The sequence below is a fragment of the Populus euphratica genome, unplaced genomic scaffold, assembly GCF_000495115.2.
Source record: "Populus euphratica unplaced genomic scaffold, PopEup_1.0 scaffold13.1, whole genome shotgun sequence".
In the NCBI taxonomy this organism is placed as follows: Eukaryota; Viridiplantae; Streptophyta; class Magnoliopsida; order Malpighiales; family Salicaceae; genus Populus; species Populus euphratica.
The window spans coordinates 36092-56233 of NW_011499872.1; the positions used below are offsets into that span (position 1 = coordinate 36092).

Here is a 20142-nt window from a genome sequence, read left to right on the forward strand (position 1 = left end):
CCTGCTAGAGACAAATACACTAGGCTTGACCCAGTATGACCTTATTTCTACTGGTCTTGGACTAAAAAGACTGGGGGTGTACTGGAATCTCCATCAAGTAAATCAAATCCAATTTGAACAAATTTGATATCTCACCATATCGAAACCAACACAAACCTGAAGCTCCTACATAGCTCTAAACATACTTGAGCCCACGTGTCATTGAATATCAACGTACGCCAAAAATGTGGAATTAAGCATCAGAATAACTCAATTGTCAGCCCAAAGCTAACATTTGGTTTTGACCTCTGTCGCGCCCCAATGCGTCAAAATACACCTCGCTCAATTGCCCCGTGCTTGTTTTAACAGGTTTTTATAGAAGGGAAAAGATGTCTAAATAAACTCACGCCATAACAGCACAAGCCATTGACTGCAGCAAATTGATAGTAAAAAGTAAGGCCAAGTAAAGGGAAAAGATGTCTAAATATTACTTATTTTTCCATTCACAAGTAGATTTCTAGAACCAGCTTTTCCAATGACACTAATGTAATAACGTGTAAGCGAAGCATATCCACCGCATATTTCAAGCTGCAAATCAACCAGAAATCAAATTTAGAACATGTGACATCCATCTAACACTACAAGAGAATGGGTCACAGACGCCTGCAGAGGACTAAAAAGCAAACCTGAAGAAATGATTCAACAGATTGCTGATCATTTGGTGAAAAAGAAACCCATCCCTCTTCTTATGCACATACTCCACGTTCTGCTCTACGTACAGTTAAAAACAAGCTCGGGAAACAATGTTATGTGAATCATACATCCTTAAAAGAATCACCATAAATCATTAACAGTGATAAAAGCACTGTTGAATATCAACGATTATGGTTAAATTTATGAAAACAGAAAAGAAGAGATAGATAAGAACTAGCATGATCAAAATGTAAGAATTTTCCAGTGTCAAAATAACAAGATGCTGAAAGCATCGATTGCTTGGGCCCAAGTTGGATTGGTTCTCCATGACCTCCATAAGGATTGCAACTACACTCTACAGCTTTCATGGCAATTATGCTGACATGTAATATAAACGAAGTTTCAACCTCTTTAGAAATCCATATTGTTGGATACAATTGAATGCCATACTCTTCGGAAAAGAATACCTGATCAATAAAACGCTTCACCACATGCCTTAAACTCTCTATAGTAGTCATCTCATGAATTTTCCTCAAATGGATGATTGGAATAATTGCAGGATCGGGAAAAGATATGTGATGGCACCGCTGAGCACAGTGCACTGCCAACAGCTCAATAGCTGAAAAAAACACGTTCATCCTGGAAGTTTTGAGATTTAAGCCAATGCTTTGGCAACCGCACAAGAAACAACATTGTTAGCTTTACGAGGTGTGCAGTATACTGGATGCCAAAGAGTTACCATTTGGATTTTAGGAACCAACTAATTGACATTGAAAGAGATCAGGTATAAAAGATTCGAACAAATATTACCAAACTAAATAACGTTGCGATGCGAGCCACATAAGAAACTCAGCCCAGGGTATGTAAAGTTTTGTACTGACCTTAACCGCAGAAGAAAAGCTAAATTCCTTTCCAGGTTTCCAACTCTCCTTGCCTATATTATATTCCAAAATATCCAGCATTAATAATGTAATGGGAATGAAAAACCCACTAGATCCAGAGAGTATTCAACCATTGGTTACATTTAACTCTTAAAGGCATGTATCTTGGTCCTGGAAACAGAACAGCTACTCCATTTATGATCTGAATTATCGTATAGAGGCTGCAGATCATAGTCATGTATACTTACAAAAATAAATGCAACCCAGATAGCACACTGCCAGCTGCATACCTTAGAGTCGGTAACCTTGTTCAGGAGAAACAGGGTACTTCATATTTAAGACTTGACTAGTGGTTTCAAAGTTTTCCATTTGGAGGTATTCTTCAGTTCCAAGATGACCTCTTTCCTTTCATTGGAGCAAGATATTCCCAGAATTTCATGGAATATGTTACCAGCCTCATGAAGAATGAATGCCAAGATCATGCCAAAAGTGCAGCTGTCTCCATCAAGGTTGGATGATTCAGATCCATAGTGTCATGCAGCCCTGTACTCATTTAATAGCCTCACAAAAGCAGGTACATTATTCTGCTCCTTGAGTACTAGTACATATAAAGAATCAACAGTAGAACTACTCAACTTCCCTATTTCCTTTGCAGATAGCCTGTCATTCTCACTAGTCTCTTCTTCGTCTGGATACTTCAGTGAAGGAAGAGATGATTAAAACTTGTTAAAGGGAGGGGAAAAAAGGTACACAAAGCAGACTGAGTATAAGGTTTGATTACTAGAAATTACGAACTTCGATGGACAGAGCAACTTTTCATCTTAAAACAGATCATATGGACTATGATATAGATGACAGCTATATATTTTAAACATCAAGTGGTTGTAAGATAGATATACAAGCCAATATTGCCTAGAATTAGCACAATATCCACACATTTACATTCTCAAGATATTAAAAGTCCAGGAAGAGGAGATCAGGACTTAATAGCTTATATTTTCCTCATCCCCATCATGTCTGAAGACGTTCCTTGTTGCTTTCCAAAAACTTCGCAAATTCTGGATCCTGTCAAATTTTAAGTGACAATGCTTAGTTGAATCTCTACATGATGACAGTAAATTCATAAAAATGGATTCTGCTCCTAAAAGGCATTTGGAGTACAGAAGTAAATAAGAGAAATTTAATATCAAAGGTTGTCTGATAAGCATGTAAATGCTAAAAAATATTGCAGATTATTGACACGAGGTCAAAGCAATCACAGATTCCCCCTTCACGACTTTTTTTTTATATCAATCAACTGAAACGAAGCACGAAGGATCTTAAAAACCCCATCTAACATGCATTTCATCGAACATATCTTTTACATAATAATGCACCAAACAATAGTTAGCGTACCGATTTCACTATTGACACAATACAGAAATCTAACAATAGATTTCACAAAGTAATGGTAGCAAACCATCCTGAAACTTCAAAAATCAATGAGGCCAAAGGATGTGCTGAGAATAGGTTCTCTCGAACCACATGAAACTGTAAGTTGCTGAAACGTCTCCTTAGTACCCAGAATCTCACTGTTCAACAGCAAGGATTCCTCCCGCCACAGTTCTTGTTGATGATGACGATTATAATTGTGCAATCAACCATCTGTTTATCACTTCTGGTTTTATGCTAAGAGCCTTCAATTTATACTCTCAGCTGACAGTAAAATAATAGCACAGAACAGAAAATCGGAATGGTAGATTTGAATGGTGATGATAACTTCCTAACATTCTCAGTGGAGAAAGATTCATACATGTAGGTTTGTGTGAATACAAGCAAATTAGAAACGAGCAAATGATTAAAAAAAAAATCTGATTATGAACACAAGACACTGAGTTTTTCCGTCACAGTATTACAAACCAACTTAACCGGAGAAGAGAGAGGATGAAAAGTGGTAAAGTTATTCCGACGAGACTACTACAACTAAATAAATCAAATTGTTAACATCCCCAGAAGCAATTCGCTACATATAACAAATGACACATCCCTAATAATTGTAAGAATACGGAGTTAACGGTGATCACAATGACGATGAGAACATGAATCACAAAAATAACACATTTATTCCCTCCCTTCACTTGTTTCACAGAGAGTAGACACCGAAGAAGAAAATGGAGGCAAAGATGAAAATCACCCATTTTTATATCTGTTGGTTTTTTTTTCACTGATACCTAAAATGAAAATTTTCTCACGTCTCCCGCACTACTTGCTGCTTGCTCCATTGCTCATTTTCTCTTCTGTGTGCATTTGAATGTCTTTAACAGCACTGGCATCCACCCTAGGAGGACCAGAGTGTCTCCTTGCTCCAGCTGGTGAAGCAGAGAAGGAAAGCCGCTTCTTTACATAACCCATTGATGCCTTATCTGGTGTCCCATTATTATCCATGCCTGACGGGCTTGACAAGCGGGATTTTGCCTTTGCTGACTGTGACCGTGTGGGTGCCATGTAACTTGGAACTGAAGGCGAACTTGCAAGACTCTCATCATCTCTTATTGATGACCCTGCTATGCTATGTCTCCGATAGCGTTCAGACTGGACACTGAACGTGCTCCTGGAGTCCTCGTCTCCTCCCCAAGCACTCCCTCTAGGGCTTGGTGGCTTTGCTTTCCCTGTTACTGAAGATGTAGATGGTGCCTTAGAGGGAGGAGTAGAAGGTGATTGCCGACTGGGAGGCCGACTTGATTTTTGAGCACCAGGAGAAGGTTTATTGTCATGGTTAAGATCACGACGAGAATAAGCTCTGCTGATTTCTCCAAGAGACATGGTACGGCTTGTTGTGCTCTTAACAGAGGCCCGATCATTGTTATCTATTATGCTTCGGCTCTCCCAAGGTCGGGCTGCCATCCACCTCTCTAACCAACTCCATCCCCAGCGAGGATTGTTTGGATCCATGAATGTAGCATTTGCTGATTTTGAAGATTGCTTCCACATTTGCTGTTTACAAAAATTAGTCATCCATGTTAGTTTTAAATTGAAGTTTGATTCAAGAATGAGAAATAGATAGTCTTTTAACATTACAAATTAGAAGCTCTAAAACACATCTTTCTTTCAACATTTTTGTGATGAGTATAAAATAGAAACTCTTGGTTTTCTGGGACAAGTGTGTACGGAGTAGAAACTTTCAAGACAATAATGATAAACTCCAGGAAACTATTGATGAAAAGAAACATTGGTTTCATATTTTTGTCCACCGCTATTCCTTTGCAGTGAACGAGCAAGAAAGGGTTCTTATCTGCTCCGTGTTCTTAAAATACATTTCTCAAGGACATTGATTGATTTGGCTTGTGACCATTTAACAAATACCAGTATTAAGACACCCTATGGAAGTAAAAAAGTAAGCAAATTTGTTCATTTTACATGAACACTAAGTACAGTAACACGAGTCATTGCTGAGCAAAAGGAAAGTTGTAATGAAATGGCATTATTTTTTGAACAGCAACAATTATAAAGTCAGTGTCTTCACATGAGATATCTGAAATGCTGTTTTTGTGCCCAGTGTGTGCACACATGTCCATTAACTTATCAGCAGAACTTTGCATCAGGAAGGAGTGGGAAAATCTGAAAATATTCCTGAATTCAAATATGCCAGAATTTCCCAAATAACCAAGACTACTTAAATGTCTTCTAGTATTACATGTACTAAAATGCAAGATGGAATAAAAACACCAAAAGCAGAATACTAAGCACCAGTTGTGCATGTTGACTTAATTTTTCTCTTTCTTTGGCTAAAGTTACAGGCTATGTTTCAAATTTTTTCAACAATGGACTATTTAAAAAACCACTAAATTACCTGATGTGAGTATGCATAAGCCAGTGCCCTTTCTCTTCTCATGGCAGCTTCTTGCTTGTGTAGTAGGCTGGCTTCAACTTCTTCCTTTGATTGTGGGCTATCATCCCATTGTTCTCCAATCTGTTGCAAAGGTATATGAAACATATATATGCACAGGTTAATACAAAATATTCAAACTTTCAAAGAAAGAAAACGGGAAAAAACACCCATTAATGAAAGGCAAAAGCGAGAGCAGTGTAATGCATGTGACAGCAAAATACTCGGGTAAACAAAACAGAAATTTGTTCCCCTAAAAATCCACACATTCACAATACATATGCATTCAGATGCAACCCAGAAAACAATCGGGTTAACTTTTTGTAGAGCAAACAGGGAGGGCATGTAAAGGGAATGCAAAGCACATGCAATGGCACATATCACTGCATAAAATGCAACAGGAAAAAACTAACATCCAAAAAGTCAGGTAAAGAAGTATGAGATGATCGCACTTACAGAAGTTCTCAACTTGTCAAGTTCTTTGTCATGTTTCTGCTGGAGCTGCCGTTGGAGGGCCTCATTTTCCTCCGACATTCTGATCCTTCTTGCACGAATCTGAGACTGCACACGAGCAAGAGTCTGCATGGCTCGTAACGTGGCAGTTGCTTGCCGTTTGACAGATTGCCCTTGTATCAATGACTTCAATCTCACCAGCCCTCTCAAAGCACGCAATGCCCTCCTCGCCTGAAAGCAGGAATAGCATGAGCAGTTCTTATATGCAGCTAATTACAGGAAGAATATGAAAAAGTGTAGATTAAGAAGTATATTACGTTCTCCAATAAGTATGGCCAAGTTTCCACGACAAAAGTAGAAGGTTTGATCACATTAAAAACAAAAGCAAAAAAGAAAGCAAAAGAACCTAAAAGTCAGATCCGTCATACATGGAAGTTTTGACACACAACTTGTACGGACACAGTACATATCTTGCTAAGAAAATGAAGAAACCGTAAGAAATAGAGAAATTCCTCAAGTAAAATCATAGAAAACATACCAGGTATCCTCTAAATGCTGTTTGAATCCTGATTGCAGCTATTTCCTCCTTCGATTTTCCAGAGTAATTTGCCACTGTAGTAAGCCGAACAACCTCAGCGGCAGCCTGGGCGGCTGCAACAGCTGCCTCAGCTGCCACAGCAGTGGCAAGCGCCACAGAATAAGCATGCTTGCTCTGCTCGTTCTCAGCTTCAGTTAATTTCACATCTGCTGCTGTAGGAGGAGGTGGTGTACGAGGAGGAGAAAGAGAGGGTGCAACGGTTTCCTCGTGTGAAGAAACAGCTAGATCCCGGTTCTTCTCTTTTTCTGACCATTTCTTCTTTGATTTGGATTTCTAATTAAAAAGAAAAGGGTAACTGAACTTAAGATTATCAACATTTCGAAATAATTACAAGTTACAAAAGCCATGTCGAATATATATGCCAAAACTCCAACAAACCTTAGAGGAACCGAGGGCTTTCTTCAAAGCAGAGAACCAACTCCCTCTTCTCCCCATTGCTTAATTTAACAATCTTGCTCGGGCTAAAAGCCTAAAACAAGAAATCCAAGCCCAAAATGAGATCAAATCATCAAGATACATTAAAAAAATCTACAACATGTTTAACAGTAGAAATGTAGCAGAGACCATACAAAATTTCAACACATTGGAAACAAATGAAGTGAATGACTGAATTGCTGAAGGAAACCGCAAGGTAGTAATTCAACCCTCGAAATATGTTTAAACAAGAACATTTCAAGTTACTAAAAAAAATGCAAAACCCACACTTGAAAGTTAGATCTATCATTAATCACAACAATAAACTGCAATTAAGAATGCGTTTACACATGGAAATGAAATAAGAAGATAACATAAAGAGCTACGGGTAATAAAGATGGAAACTTTAACCAATTACTGCATCTAACCAACAAATGGCAACAAACCAGATGTTAAATTTGCAAGATCTTCTCAAAAGACATAAGCCCCAGTTCGAACTTTCCATTTCTAAACCAACCCAGAAATACAAAAGACAATGAAGACTCACAAAATGAGACAAAACAACAAATGTATCAAAAACAAATAAGAGAACTCCAAAATTATACCTCTAAGTCAGAAATTCTCAGATCTCTGTGACCTAAAGATCATTATCTCTATATAAACAAAAAAATATCCAGAGAAGTTGAAAAAATCACATGTTGTGTGTGCACTTGTGTGCGTTAAAAAGTAGATCTTGACAGGGGATGAAAGCTTGAGAGATTGGAAATGGAACAATAACAGCTTGGTCTTGACCCCACTTTTAACTGTTGTGGTCCCTGCTTTGGTTTTTATTACCAGACAAAAATAAGATCAACACAAAAAATAGTAACAAGAAACCGCAAACAACGATCACAGACAGCCTCCTTTCGCTGTCTTTTCAGTTTTTTCACATTGAAGTTCGCGGTTACCTGTCACGGTTAATTTTTGGAATGAGGGTTTGCTGTTGCTGCTATGGGGAAAGAGAGTGTTTTATTCATTTGACCAACCAGAACTTGCCACATCTAATTTAATCAAGTTCCTTAGTTTATAAACACCCTTGCTTGTAACCCACTTCGCCGCCGGTATTAAATTTTTCTTTTAAAAAACCCCTGGTTATAGAAGTTATTTAAAAAAAAAAAAAGTATAAATCAAAATGTAAATATTTAATAAAATAAATACATAATTATTTATATAAATAAATAAATATTATTAAAAATAATCAAAAAAATTAAGATATGGATATAGGTTAATATATTTAATTATATTATATGAATTATTTATCTCATTGTATTTAATGAATCTGTTTATAAAATTTAATCTGTAACAGAAATCAACATACATTGCAACATAAATTAACATATATAAAATTTATTTAAATATTAAAAGAAAAAAATTATATGTAATGTTGTAAAAATATTGTATAAAAATAAATTTTTTTATTTTTAAAAATAATTTTAATATATAAAAAATAAATGAATCATGTCAACTTCATAAAAAAATTAAACAAATAATAATTGATGATTCAAAAGGGCTAAATAAGCTAAAAATATTATTTTTTAAAATAAGTTTAATATATGAAAAAATAAATAAAATATATCAATCTTATAAAAAAATTAAATACATTCAATATAATAAGAAACAACAACTGATGATTCAAAAAGGCTAGATAAGCAAAAAAAAAAAAATTACATGGAGGGGTATCGATAAAAACTTAAATGTAAATTTTGTTTTTAAAAATACTTATAAAAAATAATTATTAAAAAAAAATGTATATATATATATATAAAAAAAATGAGGCCAGTTGTTGTCGGCTTGGTAAGCCGGGCCAAGCACGGTGCCCATAAAAAAAAAAACATGCATATACACGCCTTTTGTTTTAAGTTTGTTGTCCATTTTATTCTTTATCAAAAAAAAATAAGCGATGAATTGTCTAAATAATACTTAAGATTAGATCACTATGGTAACTCTTGTTTTTTCAATGAAAAAACTTATTTTCAACTCACCTTTAATCTAAAACATATATAGAAAATATTTTTATAATCTTATTTAAAGAGTCGACGAACTTAAAAAAAATAAAAAACCGTCCTAAAACTCATAACCAACCTAGAAATCAAAAGTTTTTCAAAGCTCAAATATGTTATTTTAGATGATGTCAACGTAATAAAACACTTAATATAAACTTTTCTCGTCATACGGAACCATTTAATATAAAAATCAAATGATTTAGTGGCTAAAATTGTTGCTAACAATAACTTTATTTTTCTAAACTGAAATACAGCAAATCCTACTCTCTCTTCCATTAAAAAATAACTAAAAAAGAAAGAAAGTATGATATCGAAATATAATATTTAAAAATTATAAGGACCAATTACTTGATAGTCTTAAAAATTAAGAGATTATAATTAATTTTTTAAATAAATTACAGAATCACCATTAAAGTTTTTCATGTTTTTCATTTAATTTTTTTCTTTTAATTTAACCCTCACTTCTAAAAAACATGTATATGAGCTTTAATTTGGTATTAAAATGGCTTAACTGTGAAAAAAAAAATTTCAAGAACTAAATTGATTTTTTAAAAAATCTTACCATTGAAATCCACCGTTGATGATGTTTCGAAAAATGAGATGTTTATAAAATAAGTTTTTTTAGTGGTTTTACTAGGAGTTAATTCAGTGACCATTCATGTAACCTTCTTCATCAATATTAAAAAAAAAAATTGTCTTGATGAATACCAGACCTTGGATGTTGTAAAAAGCTTTTTTTTTTTTGAGAAATTTAAGTACCCTCCGTGCGTGTCTATATATATATATATATATGTGTGTGTGTGTGTAGGTGTTCGGTTTTCTTTTACTTTACGGGTACACATAAAAACTAACCTGAGAAATTATTATATAGTTTTTGCAATACTCCTTTATATACAGTAAAAAAAGGACCCATCCTAATAATCATTGGAGGATCCTCTTTCATGAAAGCTGGAGATCACTTAATTACCTCTTTTTAAAAATAAAAAAATGGGTGAGAATAGAAGGGTGTAATTTAAAAAGAAAATTGTTTTTGGTTGATGGTAGCAGGAAAACGACAATGAGATTATGCCAGGGAGGAAACGGCGACGTTGATAACGATGGTTTTAATACATAGCAGCTCTCCGATAATAATTGTGATGATAATTGATGGGTATCCGGTGATCGATCAACGTATTTACAAGTTCTCTTATGAAAACTCCGAGTGGTTTGCTTGCACCCATTTTACAAATCGGCTTCCCCGTTCACCAGGCCCTTGGTTATTTTTTACATTTAATTTGTTTATTGTCTATTTATTTCAGGACAGAATTTGATTACTATTTTGATTACCCTTTTAAAATAAAAGAGATGGAAATGATGAAAATAAAGAGAAAACGTTTATATATATATATATTATTTATTTTGGAGACATAGAAATTTATTCTAAAATTATTAAAAAAATATGTTTGTTTTTTTTTTAAATATAACTTTGCACCAGCAGCCGAGTTACTAACATTTTTTGAAAGGTCCCATCTTGCTCATTCGCGTAGAGGGTAAAGGTAGAGGATCATTCTTAACTTATGGCAAACGCATTCATCATAGTTATTCTCTGCCTAAACCACGTAACGAATAGTTTTTTTTTTTCATATTATTTTAATACATTAATATTAAAAATATTATTTTAATATATTTTTAAATAAAAAACTACATTCATTATCTATAGGACAAACACCCAATGGGAGAAATGGACAGAGACAACTCCTTCTCTGGAAACAAGTGTTATCTTTTCGAGATCCCGTCAGACACCGCATTTAATACAGCGGCATGTTTTTTGTGGTTTGCATTAATGACATCACATGCCATGCTATTCTCCTCCAATTTTAATATACCTGTAGAAGCAAGTTCAAGCCAGTAGCCCTGCATCAGCATCCCATCCTCTTCAAACGGAGTGATCACCTATATAATTTACAAGAAAGGGTTAAAAAAGATTTGCACAGAAAGGCCCAGTTTCAAGTACAGAGCGGATAGTGTTGAGGGAACTAGCAAAATGGAACTCGATGTTTTTTAATTCTTGTTTCTTCTTCTTCCTTCCCTCCTCACAAAGGAACGCAGACGAAATATGGTAAAAACAACCATGTTAACAACACAGGTAGTGTCTTTGTAGTCCGTGTTGGTACATCTCTCGAAAGTGATAGGAAATGCATGCATGCACAAGCCAACGGGCAGTTCAAGCAAATGACTAATGCCCATATCGAGCCTTCTCTCTTGATGAATAGGAGAAACTGTGGTAATAAAGATCTAAACATGCAAAATAGTCGCCGATAAGAGGACTGCCACACACGTGCACGAAAGAAAAATAATGAACCTCGGAAGGGAAGTTAAAAGACACACCGTGTGATGAATGATGCCTTGATTTCTCCGAGTGCCCTGTATTCAGATTAGAAGATCATGTATTATTAGAAATGTGTTCCGAGAGCACTTAAAAGTTGTTTCTAAATTCCAAAGTTGTTTGAGCCAACCTCCAAATTTAGTGTATCATTGGGACAAAAAGGAACTTGGGAGCTAACCTGATTCTCTTCCTCTATCCTAGAGCGAGGTTGCTTTGTTTTCTGAAAACAACAGCAATGCTTTCTCCATCATTAGGCAATCCACCATGCTCCATATGAAACAACAGCCTTTGATGACAGGATGACAATTGTAAACATATCGTAAGAAACAAAAAATTTCAAAATTCGAATTTAGAAACAAATGAAGTAAAAGAAAAACCGACCCACCTTTGGAACTGGCTGCAGTTGTGAATCTGACGACTAGTTAGAAGAAGAAAAATCGCCATGCATCCTTGCAGACTGATATGTACTGTGCCTTAGGAAGGCTATACAGATGAGCCAAAACCTACAAACTTCATCAATCCCATATTTCTCTGCATCGAATGCTTTCCACCATGGTGGATTTTCAGGAAGAGGTACTTGGAATCTACGAGCTGCAGCATATACAACCCCACAAGCCACAACCGCACTCTTGAAACAAACACACAAGGTCGTCCGCAAACTGCATGAAAAAGTAATTGATGTAGAAAAGGACCAACAGGAAAGCACACTAGAAAAGAGGATGTAATAAACAAGCAAAAACACCAAAATCTGTTAATAAAAAACAGAAGTTCCATCTGTTTTTCAAACTATCTTATTATGCAGTTCTGTCGTGTACTGGTTAGCTCCAAGGAATATGCCACCGAGAAAGCAAAGAAAAATGGTTGCAATTCATGCTAACTGTTAAGTCATTATTAAAGAAAAAATAAAAATTACACACTCACACACACTTCTCCGTTCATCTCTCAATCAACGATCTTCTTTGAAGTTACCATTCAGACACAAGCTTTAAATTTTTTTACGGTGTTGGGTAACAATCAACTCTCTATTAGGTTATATGAAACTAATTTTTATTATAATTAAATTTAATCATGATATTTGATCTGAATTTAATTAATTAATTAATAAAATTTATATATTAAAAATAGCTAAAACTTAATTTATTATGTTTTTTATGTTACCCTTGTTACCTTCATATTTTATGCTTGATGCATATATATTTTAAAAATATTAGTCTTAATATTTAAATATCTCTTTTTATGAATTATAGATAAAAGTGCTAACATCTAACTTACTTTTGCAGTCTTTTTACATATCAAATTCTATTATGAAATTCAGTTTTTAACACTCAAAAAAAATTGAAAAATCAGATTTCATTAAAGCTCTGAATTGAATATCCCTTTCAAACAATTTCAAACAAACTATTAATTATTTTATAAACCCATTTTGAAGGGGAAAAAACACAAGAAAAAAAATATATCACGACCTCCAAATAAAATAAAATAATATCTCATATATCTTTCCTATTTAAATTTTTTATTTTCATAAATTTTTTTTTCTTCTCTCTGCCTTTCTGTTAGTTTGTTTTTTGTTTTTTTTGCCTGTCTTTCTACTTGTTTTTTTTTTTTTTAATTCTCTGTCATTCTTGTATGAAAGTAAACTTTTTTTTATTACATGAAATATCAAGTGTCATCGCAATTCTTCAATGCTTTTATGAGATGGATTATTTGATTATGATCCCAAGTGTAAATCAAGCCTCGTGACATGCAAGTTTTAAGTTAATTTAAGAATATCATTAATTACATCTTTTTTAGATTTTTTTTTTTGAAAAAGCAACTAAATGCAACATTACTTGGTCGTAAAAAAAAAAAAAAAAAACATTTTCGCTCTACAAGCTACCCAGCGCAGCACAACGCGTTTCGAATTAAATTATGGTTTACGGGAAAGAGCACTGCAATAATAATAATAATAATAAAAATACATATGATCGTGAATCAATCTTTTTTGGCAATTTAGCAATTACTCCTTGTATATTTTAAATATTTAGCAATTACAATTTTAAATTTAAGCACCATGGACTTTTTTTTTTTAACATTATATCTTTTTTGGTTATTAAAATAACATTATAAAATAAGTTCTACTTGAATAATCTCGTTTCTCTTTATTAGGAAATCTTATGATCGTGAATATTTTCAAATGTTAGTCTAAATTAAATCTTTTATTTAGATAATTTAAAAAATATACCCACACGATCTCAAATCCATTTGACCCAAAATGATTTTATCAAAATAGTACATAAATTTAATTTTTCTTCTTGAATATATCAACATAAAAATAGATACTTTGCCTAATCCACAAAAGTCTTAAATAGTGGATAGTATAAAATATTTTTTTAAATTTTGATATTATTATATTAAAATTAAAAAATATATTAATTTGAGATTTTTTATATCAACGATATTTTTAAAATACATAAAAACTATAAATTAACATGTTTAAAATAGTGTTTGAAAGTGTAATAATAATTACTTTTTAAAATATTTTTTTAGAAACATATTATATTTTTTTTAAAAATTATGAAACACATATAATTTCTAAAAACATGTTTATTTTTATATTTTGAAAATAAAATTTTTCTAATTTTTCTTTGCATAGATATTTTGATATATTTACATTAAAAATAATTTTAAAAATATATAAAAAATATTATTTTTATATATTTTAAATTTAAAAAACTTTAAAAAACAATCATACCAAACAAACTTTAAATTTAGCATCAACCACAACACGATAAGAGTCTCATAACCCAAGATCCAAGTTCCGCCTACTCGGTTCTCACGTCAGCTTCTATGCATTTTTCGATCTTTCATTATCCAAAGAAACAAATAGAAAAACAAACAAATACAGCAGTGGCAATTTCCTCTTCACTTTAATTCACAAAAATCAGAACAAAAAACAACAATAATTATGATAAAAAAACCAAACCAGAGGCCTACTCTTCCTCTTCTTCCTCCGCCACCGAATTCTTTCTATTTCTTTTAAGAAATAAATCCACGAATCTTTTCTAGCACTTTATTATCTCTAGAAACCCCAAAAAATTTCCACAATTTATTTTTCTATCACAAAAAAAACTGAACTTTCACTGTATATAAAACCCTCCCCTCTCATTTCCACCCTTTGTTTATCAAGAAAGCGAAGAAAATGCAAAAATGGGCACAACACTACCGTTTACCTGTCCGTATAGCTGGGCCCTTGCAGTCTCAGATTCAGATACCCTTTAAGACCTTTTCAATGGATCTCGCAGCAATCTGGTCCAGTTCACTGTACATTTACCGCGCCTAGTTCTTCCGTTTTATTCAATTATGTGCTTTTCTTGGTTCAATTTTATTTCTACTGTTTTTATCAGAATTGTTGTTGAGATTTGAAATCGGTAAGGCGCATATAAGAACTGGGAGAGTAAAAATATTGAATTTTTGTAATTTGGGTGTTGTGATTTTGGAGTAATGTTGTCTACAAATGATCCAATGGAGTCTTTTATGAATTCAATTCAAGTGGTCAAAGATGCATTTTCACCTCTTGAACTCGGGATTCGGAAAGCTGCTAAAGATCTTGAAACTTGTTGGGGGGTTTCAAAGAATGATGATAAGGCAACCCATGATCTAGTTACTGATAATAGCAGCAAAGTTTCTATCTTTACTGTGGAAAATAAGAGTGTTAGTCTTGGAAATAGTGAGAATAGGCAGGGGGTGGTTAATGAAGAGAAAAAGAAAGGATTTTTAACTATTAAGTTTCCTATTAGGAGTTTGTTGGGGATGTTTTCTATGAATTTGGAAGGTAGGCATAGAAATGGAGGTGATAATAAGGCTGGGCTTCAGAAGAAAGCCTTGAAAGAGAAGGAAATGAGCAATGAAGACGGGTCTTGTGTAAATTGTTTGCGGTTTGCCATGACTTTGTCTTTGTTGGTTAGCGGTTTGGTTCAGGCATTTCCTGGCCCATTTAAGATGAACAAGAAACGGTTTCAGAAAGTAGGTGACGAGGATAAAGAGTATTTGCATTCGTCCAAAACTAAGGTTTCAGGTGAAATGAAGCAAAGGACATCAAAGGGTGAATCTGTTAATGGGTGCCAGAATGCGAGTGAGAAGGGTAAGGAGGGGAAACATGTGTCCCTCGAATGCTTTATAGGGTTTCTATTTGACCAATTGGCTCAGAATCTACAGAAGATTGATCTGGGTTTACAGGAAAGAGATATCAAGGGTTGTGAAAATAATTGTTCAACCTCACCTCCAGCATCCTCCCAGTTTGATCATTTGAGGGCAATCATAAGTATCTGGGAAGGTCAAAAGGTGTATGTAGATGGGGTTTTGGGAAATTTGAGTTTTGCGAGAGTTGGTGGTGTGCCATCAAGTATAGTTGGAGTATCCTCTTCAGTTAATGAAGAGGGTGATGATGGTGCAAGTAGTGCACCTACCAACAGCTCTGAGGACACAGGGATTAGTTCACCACAGAATCGAGCAAGTGGGATACTGAGCATTCCGCTATCAAATGTAGAGCGTTTGAGATCCACATTATCTACTGTTTCATTGACAGAGCTAATTGAGCTTGTGCCACAACTTGGTCGATCTTCTAAAGACTATCCTGACAAGAAAAAACTATTCTCTGTCCAGGATTTCTTTAGATACACAGAAGCTGAAGGTATGGTTTTTCATCTCCTTAGGGAATCAATCGTGTATTGGTTTTATGTTCTATTCCTGCTTGTTTCAATGGAAAATGAAATATGTGTGTATGAAATATTGCTGAGCATACAGCTTGCTAGTGTTGTAGCCTTTTAGATGAGTAGCATGTATTTGTTTATTTCAAAGTTTACACAATATCAGCTGAATGGAGCTGATATATTCATTTGTGCATATGGAATGTGCTTCACTGGAAAAGGAGATCTTGTTTGACAAACAGAACTGTAAGTAGATGCAACTGTTATTTTTTTACCCTCCAGATAGGGTAGAAAGATAGAAAGGAAAAAAAGAGAATTGCTTACCTTCAAATGGATTTCCAATTGTACCGATCCTTTTTGTATCTTTCATCCAGAATAATGCTCTTATTTGCACCCTCACATTCTTATAGGAAGAAGATTCTTTGAGGAACTTGACAGAGATGGTGATGGTCAAGTGAATTTGGAAGATCTTGAAATCGCATTGAGAAAGAGAAAATTGCCCCAGAGATATGCCCGGGAATTCATGCGGCGTGCTAGGAGTCACTTGTTCTCAAAATCATTTGGGTGGAAACAATTTTTGTCCTTGATGGAACAGAAGGAACCAACAATTCTGCGTGCTTACACTTCTCTGTGTTTAAGCAAATCTGGGACCCTGCAAAAGAGTGAAATATTGGCATCACTAAAAAATTCTGGACTTCCAGTGAATGAAGACAATGCTGTTGCTATGATGCGATTTCTGAATGCTGATACAGAAGAATCTATTTCTTATGGGCATTTTCGTAATTTTATGCTTTTGCTGCCTTCTGATCGACTTCAAGATGATCCCAGGTAAGATGTTTGTGTTCATTTATTCAGAGCTGTTACATAAAATTTTGGGCAAGCTCATTTACATCATTTACTGTAGGCTTACCTCCATTTGATCAGAATGAAATTGTGTAATTCACTGGATTATGTCTAACTGATGTTGGCTTCTCCTCCTAATACATACAGGAATATATGGTTTGAAGCAGCAACTGTTGTTGCTGTTGCACCACCCGTGGAAATACCTGCTGGAAGCGTTTTACGATCTGCATTGGCCGGGGGTCTTTCATGTGCACTCTCTTGTTCTCTTATGCACCCTGTTGATACAATAAAGGTAAACTATTCAGTGTAATTTTGTGCACTTTTTTTTGTCTCTAATGCAAGTAGAAACATTTGACCAATTATAGAAACAATGACTATTGGTAATTTAGAGGGATATTCATGATCAAATACCACATAGCTTCTCCACTTAAGTTGGCATCTGCTTTCTGTCAGTATCTCGTCTTTTGCTTATAATAGCCCTGTATTAGACTTTCAAAAGCTGGAAAAAAAAGGACTTCAGATATAATTCAGACAACTAAGTATTGTAGCACATCGATGCAATGTTAAATTGAGCAATATAATCTTAATTTGCTTTTGTTCATCCTTAAACATATATATCTGTGGTTTTCCATTATTGCTGATGTTAGGTCTTCTCACGATTGTTTTCATGATCTGTTGTGTTGATATTCTCTTAGACTCGGGTGCAAGCTTCAACATTGACCTTCCCAGAAATAATTTCAAAGCTTCCACAAGTTGGAGTTCGAGGATTGTATAGGGGTTCAGTTCCTGCAATTTGGGGACAGTTTACAAGGTTATCATTATTTTTTTCTCTTACAGACTTTTGATGAGCAGCAACTACTTGTCTACTAGCTCACCTTTCTCTATTGACATTTCAGCCACGGCTTGCGAACTGGGATATTTGAAGCTACCAAACTTGTGCTAATAAATGTTGCGCCAACACTTCCAGATATCCAGGTGATGCTTGTTATTATGCCACTAGAGTTAAATTTTTTTTCGATTTACAAGTACTAAATCTTTTACATCTTGGTCTTAATTTTTTATCGATTTACAAGTACTGAATCTTTTACATCTTGGTCTTCCCGAATCTCTTGAAGGTGCTTGTAAGCAAAGAGTTTGAAGTGGCAGTAATAATTTCAAGCTGCCATTTCTTTATTGCAGGGAATGGCAATATTGTTGGCTTCTGCTTAAGCATGAGACCTTCAACAATATTGTTTTTACCACTGCTTGTATTGCTGTTATTTCAACTGATTAAAACAATTCAGTTGCTGGTCTCTCTCTCCTAGCCATTAAATCTATGTCGGCTGCTAAAATCTGTGTTTAATTCATGCATCTTGTTCATTAATCATTGCAAGTCCGCTCGTTTGAAAGAAGATGGATATATCAGTGCAGCTTATAAAAGTATACTTTAGTTCTTGACTAGGCTATTTCTTTGTCTTGTAATCTTTGCTATTGTATCAAACTCGAAAGTTGTTCCCATGCTAAAGGAGATGACTAGACAGTTGGCGCATAAAATGAATATGATAAGGCCTATACCCCCAGTTTTATTAGGAAATGTTATTCTGAAACAACTATTCCAACTCTAATCTGAAAAACCCGTTAACCTGCTTTGGGGTGCTGTACAGGTTCAATCAGTAGCATCATTCTGCAGCACATTTTTGGGGACAGCAGTGCGGATCCCTTGTGAGGTATTGAAGCAGCGTTTGCAGGCTGGCCTTTTCGACAATGTAGGACAGGCTATTGTTGGTACTTGGCAGCAAGATGGCCTAAATGGGTTCTTTCGTGGGACCGGTGCCACTCTTCTCCGCGAGGTTCCATTTTATGTTGCTGGCATGTGTCTATATGGTGAATCCAAGAAGGTAAGCAGGTTTCCGTCCTTAAATATTTATATGCCATTTGCTTTTGTAAAATTTTGAAGGTGCAGTTTTGCATTCTATGTGCATGTCAACCAGAGAGTGATATTTTTCTTCCTGTAGCCCACCAAATTAGGAAAAAAAAATTATTACAATTGAAGGGCATTATTGATTGCAATATTTAATTCCATGGAGGCTTGGTGTTTTTAGCTTACTTTCTTGAAATGAATTTTATTTTCAAGATGATTCGTAGCAATAACATTTTTGTCTGGGTTTGTACAATTGTAATGCCAGGAATTGGTTGTTTCTTTAAAAGAGTTGTACGAAGGAATGAAGTTATGACTTAAAAGTACGGGAGGGGAAAGTAACCACTGCAATAAATTGTTCAAAACATGCAACAGATGAATAAACGTTTGTTTAAGCTTTGCTTGATCTTGTCCCCCCGCTAGATGCATTTGAGTTTATTTTTCTATCACAACATAATTTTTTCTTTTGCAATTTTTTTTTAATTTGTTGTTTTCTGTATAACGTGTAATTGACTTGATTCTTCAAGGTTGCTCAACAACTTTTAAGGCGGGAGCTGGAACCCTGGGAAACAATTGCTGTTGGGGCTTTATCTGGAGGCCTAACTGCTGTTATCACTACCCCTTTTGATGTACTGAAAACTAGAATGATGACAGCTCCACCAGGAAGAACTGTATCAATGTCATTGATAGCTTTCTCTATACTCCGACATGAGGGGCCCCTTGGCTTATTCAAAGGAGCAGTGCCGAGGTTTTTCTGGATTGCTCCCTTAGGTGCCATGAACTTTGCAGGCTATGAGCTAGCAAGGAAGGCCATGGACAAAAACGAGGAGGCCACAAAAGTTGAGTAGTTCTGGGTAGATATCTATAACGGCCTTTCTGAAGCAAGAACCCTATCAACCACAGCCTCCAGTTTTAGATTTGTGAATGCTGGTGGAAGATGTTTTTCGTTTTCTGAGTTCTCAGCTACAGATGCATCAAATTTTATCTGTCGACAAGCCCCTTTTGCTTTCCTTTTCAGGGTCTCTTGTTAAAGAATTTTCAAGTTTTGGCAAGAATAGCAGTTGATCTTGTATTTGTTCCCAAAAATTTTTATTGTACATTTTTTGTGCAGTTATTTTGTTCTCATTAATCTGAATCTCACCGCATTCAACGAGTCATGACCAGGTTGCTGAATAATTGTGCATTTACAACATCCTTATCTCCAGCCAGCATTTACTTGTAGCTAACATTTGAAAAGCACAGACGCTATTTGAATTTGGTAGTTGTTTGGCAGAACCCTTTTTGGTAATCATATGACATCGCAAACCCAGCCTTTAACTCCCGCAGGCAACCGAGAATCGTTTTTGAGAAAGGGAAAGGACAAATTGACACCGTTTCAAAGCATACACACGTCTATCCTGAAAGCTTACGAGTGTGAGATGCTCATC

The 20142-nt window shown here is 34.8% G+C and overlaps 2 protein-coding genes and 1 pseudogene across 4 annotated transcripts; 1 reads left to right on the plus strand and 2 right to left on the minus strand.

Annotated features, from left to right (window-relative positions):
• Positions 1 to 552: 552 nt before the first annotated feature.
• Positions 553 to 2269, minus strand: LOC105127661 (nucleolar complex protein 2 homolog; annotated as a pseudogene).
• Positions 2270 to 3387: 1118 nt separating this feature from the next.
• IQD3 (IQ-domain 3) lies at positions 3388 to 7795 on the minus strand. Of its 2 annotated transcripts, none has more exons than XM_011028696.1 (6): positions 7489 to 7795; positions 6848 to 6930; positions 6410 to 6742; positions 5875 to 6102; positions 5383 to 5502; positions 3388 to 4526 (listed from the first exon to the last, which is right to left on the minus strand). In XM_011028696.1, exons 2-6 carry the CDS (start codon positions 6902 to 6904, stop codon positions 3795 to 3797), a joined length of 1470 nt encoding a protein of 489 aa, XP_011026998.1. In that variant the 5' UTR covers positions 6905 to 6930; positions 7489 to 7795; the 3' UTR covers positions 3388 to 3794. The 2 variants fall into 2 exon arrangements, with proteins under 2 accessions (XP_011026998.1, XP_011026999.1); XM_011028697.1 differs by having other exon boundaries at positions 6848 to 6938.
• A 6294-nt stretch (positions 7796 to 14089) lies between these two features.
• LOC105127421 (mitochondrial substrate carrier family protein C-like) lies at positions 14090 to 19891 on the plus strand. Of its 2 annotated transcripts, XM_011028700.1 has the most exons (7): positions 14099 to 15959; positions 16386 to 16803; positions 16966 to 17110; positions 17514 to 17629; positions 17715 to 17793; positions 18462 to 18695; positions 19243 to 19891. In XM_011028700.1, the coding sequence occupies exons 1-7, from the start codon at positions 14771 to 14773 to the stop codon at positions 19561 to 19563; spliced, it is 2502 nt and encodes an 833-aa protein (XP_011027002.1). In that variant the 5' UTR covers positions 14099 to 14770; the 3' UTR covers positions 19564 to 19891. The 2 variants fall into 2 exon arrangements, with proteins under 2 accessions (XP_011027003.1, XP_011027002.1); XM_011028701.1 differs by lacking the exons at positions 18462 to 18695; positions 19243 to 19891 and adding an exon at positions 17873 to 18451 and having other exon boundaries at positions 14090 to 15959; positions 17715 to 17824.
• Positions 19892 to 20142: the final 251 nt, after the last annotated feature.